General features: G+C 28.5%; 1 protein-coding gene across 1 annotated transcript in view; it reads right to left on the reverse strand.

Moving 5' to 3' along the window:
• LOC117173143 overlaps positions 1 to 7,930 on the reverse strand; it is a 40,964-nt gene that overhangs the window by 3,606 nt on the left and 29,428 nt on the right. The window contains exon 3 of the mRNA XM_033361544.1: positions 2,478 to 2,743. Coding sequence (XP_033217435.1) covers positions 2,478 to 2,736 — 259 coding nt within the window. The 5' untranslated portion in view covers positions 2,737 to 2,743. The remainder of the gene's footprint in view (positions 1 to 2,477; positions 2,744 to 7,930) is intronic.

The following is a 7,930-nucleotide window of genomic DNA, read 5'->3' on the forward strand; positions in this document are numbered from 1 at the left end:
TTTTGATAAAGAATCCAAATTATTCTAATTTAAAAGCAAGTTTTAAATTTTCTAATTTTTAAGTGCCTGATAAACAATATTTTGATATTGAAGCAATCAAAATTCAAGAGTCCCAAAATTTAATTTATTTTTTAAAATAAATAATTTTCTATTGAAAACTTTTCAAAATAAAATATTTTGTGAAGGTGACCTTTGATACTCCATTTAGTAAATTATCCAGTTACTTCGCATTTAACATTTATCATCTCTTAATTTCTAATGTTTTTAATTAGAAAGTGTTTTAACTTTTGAGTCTTTAAATTGTAAATCTAATTTAAAATTATTCATTTTCAAGTAAGCACTACAGTTTAAAATCCTTTAATTTAAAGTGCTTAAAACTGACCATTTTGTAATTTTAAAAGTTTTTATAATCTAGAATTTAAAAGTATGTAACCGATAGGAATATAAAAATTACATGATAATAAAGTGTCTATCTAATATTACTAACTTTTTAAAGTTTGAAATTTAAAATAATAAGTGTTTCTTTTTTTAAATGTATTATTGTACAATTTTAAACTATTCGCTGTTTTAAATTGTTTAGTTCCATGGAATTGAATAACTGTTAATATTTTCAGTTGATCATTATTTAGTGTCTACTTGGAAATTCTTGAACTTGAGATTATTCCATTTAGAATGTTACGAATTTGAAATTAGTTATAGTTCCACTTCCCCCTCCCCCTTTTTAGAGAATTCATTTTTTCTCAGTTTTCAAGAAACCTCTTTTTTCGTTTTTCGCTTATGTGGTAAAAATATTATGTTCAACAATTCATCCTTTTAGACGTATAATGGATAAAGCGAAACCAAGCCTCATTTGAAGCGCTTAAAAATTGTGGTCGTGCGAAAAATTTCTAATAAATAAAAAGAAAAAACAAGTTTTACTATGATTTTAGTATTAAAATAATATTACTGATGATCTCATTTCAAATAAAAAACATTATTTTAAATGAAATAATTTTTAGGCATACAAAGACAATATATTTTGACAATAATTTTGCAATTGAATTTTTTCTTACTATCACTTCTTACCAATTTAAAAAAAATTGTTGAATTTTATTATTTGATGGCTTATTTTTTTAGGAGACACATTCCATAAGACCCAACTGATTTCAATTTTAAAAGTAAAATTTTCTATGGCTGAAGTCGTTAAAAGAATTTTGTTATAAAAAAAACATTTTTTAAACAAAAAACCATATTTGAAGATTATTTAATTATTTTCAAAATTGGAAAAAGTAACAGTAGTAGCCAATTTTGATTCAAAGTTTAACTATTTGATTGAAAATATATCTTTCTTGGTTGAAAAAATTGTATAATTTTTTATTAATTTTTAAATGCAACAACTTTTTTCTTTTTAATCTAGATCTTGTGATTGATACAAATTTTTTTTATTATTTAGCAATATCTATAATTATGATATTATTTTAAATGATGATTACGCCTTCTTATGTTTCTTTCCTCTGTTTTATTTTTGTGCAACATTTTTTTTCTTTTTCAGATTTTTTTTTTTTTGATGAGGATCTGTTTTCAAATTATAATAGAAAGGTTTTATGGTGGTCATCAAAATTTGGTCGTTGGATTCTTGGTTTTATTCTCAGAAATTCCATACGTTGTCTTGATTATTGGACGTTAAATAGAATTTTTAATTTGATTTTAATCTCATTTAAATTTCTTAATTTTTTATACTGACGATAGCAATGATCAATAGGAAAATATGAGACCCAGGCTGAAGTTCACACATTATGTTATGAAGCCTATTTCTTGAATTTTCAATTGCGCATGCAACGAATACAAAATGAATTTAAAAATATTTCAAAGTTTTTAAGCGATTTCAAAAGGTTTCAACACATTTGAGAAGATTTCAAAAGACTTAATTCATTTCAAAGAAACAGAAAAAGGTTTCGCAAACAAAGATTAAAGAAAGAGTTCACAACGATTTCAAAGATTTAAAAGATTTTACAAAAGCTTTGAAAAATGCCAAAAGATTTCTCAATGATTTCACCGAAATTTCAAGCTTTCACTAAGGTTTGTAATACTTCACAAAGATTTCAAAAGATTTCACAAAGATTTCAATGACATTACAAAGATTGAAAAATATTCCTGAAGATTTGACAAAGACGACTCATGTTCGCAAAAAATTAAGAAATTGTTTATTTGCGATTCGGCTTTCTTTAGAAATTTGCGGCCAATAAAAAATGAAATGGCTCATTTTTTACATGTATGACATTTGATGCAAAAAAGGAGACCTGGAAAATTTTGATTTCTTGGCCTGGAAAACCTGGAAAAGACCTTGAACTTTGTTCCTAAGAATCGCTAGACACCCTGGCATGGGTAAATTCGCTATGCAAGATTGCATTTCGTTTACTGTATACTGTGTAATATAATCTATCTTTATTATTATTATTTGTTAGTTTTTGTTTTTTGAGATAGGCCGATATACTCACTCGTAAACGGGAGACTGATGGTCATGTTGCTCAGAAATCCGTAAGGAGGATATCTAACGAAAGGTAGAGCCAGTGTTGGAGTGATGGTCATTATCGTACCCGGAGGCAACGCTATTCTTCCATCATTTGTTATCCAAAGAAGTCGTTTTTGGCGATGGTGCCCCTTTTCACGATTGGTACCAGGTCCGTCCGTTCCCGATGAGTTACAATTCCTCAGAGTCGTTAGACCCAAACAGATCATGATGATAACTCGCATCATCGCCTCTCTGAAAAAAATCCAATCAAAGAAACTTATTTTTCAAAATTATCAATTATCTTTCATATTGCACTTTTTTAAACGGACTTTAGTTTTTTTTTTTAGTTTAGTTTCAAGTTTCACTAAGTGCTTAATAATTATCATTCTGTAATTTCGATTTTAATTGTCAAATCTCAAACTTTTTAAATCTTGTGCATTGAAACTTCTCTGGAAAAAATCCATTTAAATAAACAAGATATTTTTCAAAATTATCAATTACCTTTCACATTGTCTATTTTTGAACGGGCTCTAGGTTTGAATTATTAAATTCAGAACGCTACAGAATGCTACAATTTGAAGTGTTTCAAATGTAAAGCGCTTAAAATGGATGACTTCGTAATTTCGAAAGTTTTCACTTGAAAAAGCTTTCATTTTATAGACTTAATTGTAATTTACACAATTTCTATACTGAAATTTGAAATGCTTTAGGTTTTAATAGGTCCTTAAAAATTATCATCTCGTAATTTCAATTTTAATTGTGAAATGTTGAACTTTGTTAACATTTTTTTTTCATTGGATTATTTTTTTTCATTGTAAGTTTGATACAATTTTGCATGTATCTTGTAATTGTGCGTTTATAAGTGTAGACATAAAAGTTGAACGATTAAGCGCTCCCACAGGAGCGATTCTAACGGATTTGTTGGATGTTGTTAGATGGAATTACGGCTCGCCAAGCATGGACAAAAACCTCTATAAAGATAAAGATATACTTGATTAACAAAGTCAAAATGAATTAATGACTAGTTTCGCACCGCAAAAATAATTAGGGACACCATAAACCAGAAAGTAAAAATGATTAATTACAATGTTTTAGTATTGTAATTCCAGTTTAGATTAGTTTTGTGTATAATGATTCAACCTTCAACTATTAAACTTAGAGTGGACTTTGGTTTTTCCCTATGCAATTTTTTTCCATTGTTCATTTTCTCTTTGGGTTCTTTTTCTCACCTGAATACAATTTCAGAGAAGAAAATATACAATGCACATAGAAGCGATAGAATGATTAGTATTGCAAAAGCAATCTTCGAGACGTATTGGTTGGAAAACGTTTAGTGATTGTAGAACGTGACTCGTATCAAAGACGTCTCATAAGAAAGTATCCTGGTCCCATATTTTTTCAATTGCCAACATGGAAATGGTATACAATACAATTGATTCTAAAATATAGAGGGCGGGATTTGTATTCCGTCGCCACTTGTTCTCCTTGCAATTGTCCCTATCGATTTTTAAGATGATAATAGATCCTTTCTGGGTCAATTTTGTGCTTAAATGAAAAACGGAGACAAGATTATCATGCCAATTGAATTTCTGATTATTTTACTTTGTAAAGTGGTATGGCTTCAAAGCAAAGAAAAGTTTTTGAGACCTCATACTCTACATTTTACACAGTCAAAAGTGACTTATTCGAAGTCAGGTTTGAGTGATTCAAATAATGCGGATTTTACGACTCGAAAATCAGCCAAAAGTATCTATTCCAGAAATGGAGTTGATGCTTTTCAATTACAAAATCTATTTTCAACCAAAGAAACCAATTAAAAAATTTTCTTAAAAGGATGAATCTTAAATAAAGAAATTTATCTTAAACAAAGTAGTTCAGCTTTTAAACAACCAGTTGAATATTTGAACAAAAAGATGATTTTTTAACGGAAAAAAATATTTTTCTCCTAACATAAAACGAATTTTCAACTAAAAAAAAAATACATTTTCAACCGCATAAATATAATAGTTAAATAACAAAATAGTGAAATTGTCAACTAAAGAAATGAAGTTTCCACTAATGAATTTTTTGCCAATACGACTAATTTTCTGCCGAAAAAGGTGAATTTTTAAGATAGTACATGCATTTTCAACCAAATAGATTTATTTTTATCTAAAAATGGAAAAACCAAAACTATTCAAATTTCAATAAAGTACTTCAACTTTCAAGTAAATAGTTTATATTTGAACAACAAAATATTTAAGTGTAAGTTTAGAAAAAAGACACTTTAAAGAAATAATTAAATAGTTCGAATTTCAATTAACAAAATTAATTTTTTTTTAAACTTTGACAAAATAATTGAATTTTCAAGCAAACAATAAAATGTTTGATTAAAATATTATTTTTCTACCAAAGGCAAATTTTCTACATAATACATTTTTTTCATCTAAAAAATATCAATTATCAACAAGAAATAAAATATCTTAATTTTCAGTTCAAAACTTAATTCTTTACAAAAAAAAATTATTTTCAACTAACATCTTGAACCTTAAACATAAAAAAAATTTGTAACAAAGTAGTTCCACTTTCAACCAAGTAGTTGAATTTTAAGAAAAAAAAAGATAAATTCTTTACGAAAAGTAATTTATTTTCTTCCAATAAAAACGAATTGATATAATCAGTAACATCCACTGAACGCATCAGTAATTTAAAATAACATAAACTTTCATTGATTAAATAGGTAACTTTGACTGACGTAATCAGTATCTTTCATTAATTAAATCTATTATTTTGAATTATACAAGTAATGCATATTACAATTTATATAAATCATTTGTATTGATCTATAATCCCCAATATTCAATATGTTTACTACTCAATTATGGTTAATTTTAACCATTTAATAAAATGTAGGATTTTAATCAAGAATGTTTTTAGAAATAATTTAAAAATTTTATTAGAGCAGACAAATCAGTCACTACCATTGACTAAAAATGAGTCATTTAAAGTGGTTATTTGATTTAGTCCATAATATTGATAAATTCATCTGTTAAAACTGCTCGGTTATCAGTAGAAATTACAGATTTTATAGTCAAAGCATGCTTAATTAGTTTAATCAGTTAAATTTGGACTGATTTAAATTCTCATTTTGGGTTAGATGATCTAAATAATTAGTTTAGAAATCAAAGGAAAAGTAATTTAAATTTTTTTGCAGATTTGCGTTACAAAGTCAAAGGATTAGAATCAGCATATAAGAAATAGATAGAATTCTTGTGGAACCCAGATGTGAAGTTTGTGATGGTCAACTTTACGACTGTAATTATATTTCACAATATCTTTATAGTGTTCTTTTAAGTGTTTACAGGTGTTTTTTAAATTTTATTAAAACTCTTGCAAACTTAAAAGCATTTAAATTTTAAAGCATACAACTTAAAAAAGATTCAAATTTCGAAAAAAAAATTTTTCAATTTTGATTAATTTCTTGATATTTTAAAATTTTTTAATCATTATGTGTAATTTTAAACACTTAAATTTAAATATTTTCAAACGTGTTTCACTGACTAAAAACTGGGAAAAATTTGAATCATTAGAAGATATTGTAGAAGTTTTGAAGTGATTAAAAATATTTTAAAACTGGAAAAGATTTTCGAAAGCTTATCAAATAATTTTTAGTTATTTCTATATTTTTGTTCAGAATTGATCTCTTGGTGGGAAATGCAACTGTCTTGTTAAACATTCATTTTTTTGGATGATCAAAATTTGTTACAAAATTCTATTATTTGGTTGAAAATGTAATTGTTTTATTGAAAGTTCAACTGATTTGTTAACAATGCATGTTTTGTTTGAAAATTCAACTTCTATGGTTGAATGTTACATCAATATTTTTAATTGTACCGTCTACTATTATACTTGTGGCCCAGAATTCATTTTTTTAAAATAAAAATTCTACTATTTGATTGAACATTAAATCTTTTTAAGTAATATTTTTTGGTTGAAAGTTAATTTTTTATTTAGAATGTCTATTATAGTATTTTGGGCCCTCAATTATTCAATTTTGGTTAAAAATTCTACTATTTGAATAGAAAATCCATCCTTTTGGAATTAAAATTCACCTTTTGGTAGAAGTCATCTTTTTTTTTGAAAATTTATATTTTGTGATTGAAAATTCACTGTTTTTAATTGAAAAGTTTAGTAATATATTTTTGGTCCAGAATTAATCTGATTTGATTGCAAATTCTACTATTTGGTTGGACAATGTAATTTTTGATCAGGATAATCGGGGAATATAGCCTATGTAATTGGTTTTCGAACTTTGACTAGCCGCCCTGTAGATTGTAGAAGATATTGGTATATAACAATATGAAAAAGATGTCTTTTGCACATTTCCATGAGAAAGGAAAGAAAAAAGGCGGGGAACCACTAAATAAGGAAAGGAATGAATCTTTGAGGAGCCCAGTGGCGACCGTTACAATCATCAATTTTACAACAGCATTTTTCTCTGGAGCATGTGTAATGTGTATGTATCCATTTTCATTGCATCGCGTGTTGCTCTGGTCTGGTCGGCGCGCCGAGTTGTACTTACGGCGAATAACGACGGGCTGCGTAATTGCTCGAGAGTGCGAGTCGCCCAGTTTTTCTAGAGCAAAGCCCAGTGGCCTGGTCCTCACTGGTCCCCACTCGTCCCTTTGCGGTTTTGTCATTCTGGAGTGTGCACCCGTAACATGGGTGCATCGTGGGGTCTGTCTGTAGCAAGTACTGTATACTGTTACCAGCTAAATAAGAGTTAAACGCTAAAGAGACTAACTAACTGGTCATCCACATGAACTCTGGAGCTGGCTCTGGAGCCAGACCTGGTCCATGGCTTGCTTAAGTTCCTTAATAGTGGAAGCAACTACTTTGGCTTATCAGGAGCCGGCTGAGTACAGTGGAACATGATCTGGTACACACTGGATAGTTGTACAAATGTATATTATACTATCACTCTGGGTACCAGGCATCTACTGCTGCGTCACATCCTTGCTCATCTGGATAAGCAGAAAAAGAGAGGAAGAACTTCAGTCATCGAAAAATTCGTCATAATAGCTAGCTAAGCTCCCTGGAGAGTGCAATTGCTTAGAATCTTTGAACCTTAGATGTATTTCCCCAAATGCAGGCATTTGACTCACCACACTATTAACACTATTTAACACTTTTTTTGTGCCGGTAACACTGTTTTGATTCCGTTTTTAAAAAAATGATACTAAAGGCACTCGTTTTTTGCAATTTTCCGCTAATGCCAATATTTCTGTACCTTAACTTGAAAAATATTTTTGAACTTCTTCGCTAATTTGCTTAAATAACGTGTCCAACAACTCAACAAATCACAACATACCGGAAAATGGTCTCAGTGGCTGATTAGGGGTCATGCAAAAACTACGCAGTTTGTTATCTGAGATTTTGAACCACCTTTGTTAGGGTTCG

The sequence above is a fragment of the Belonocnema kinseyi genome, chromosome 5, assembly GCF_010883055.1.
Source record: "Belonocnema kinseyi isolate 2016_QV_RU_SX_M_011 chromosome 5, B_treatae_v1, whole genome shotgun sequence".
NCBI lineage: Eukaryota > Metazoa > Arthropoda > Insecta > Hymenoptera > Cynipidae > Belonocnema > Belonocnema kinseyi.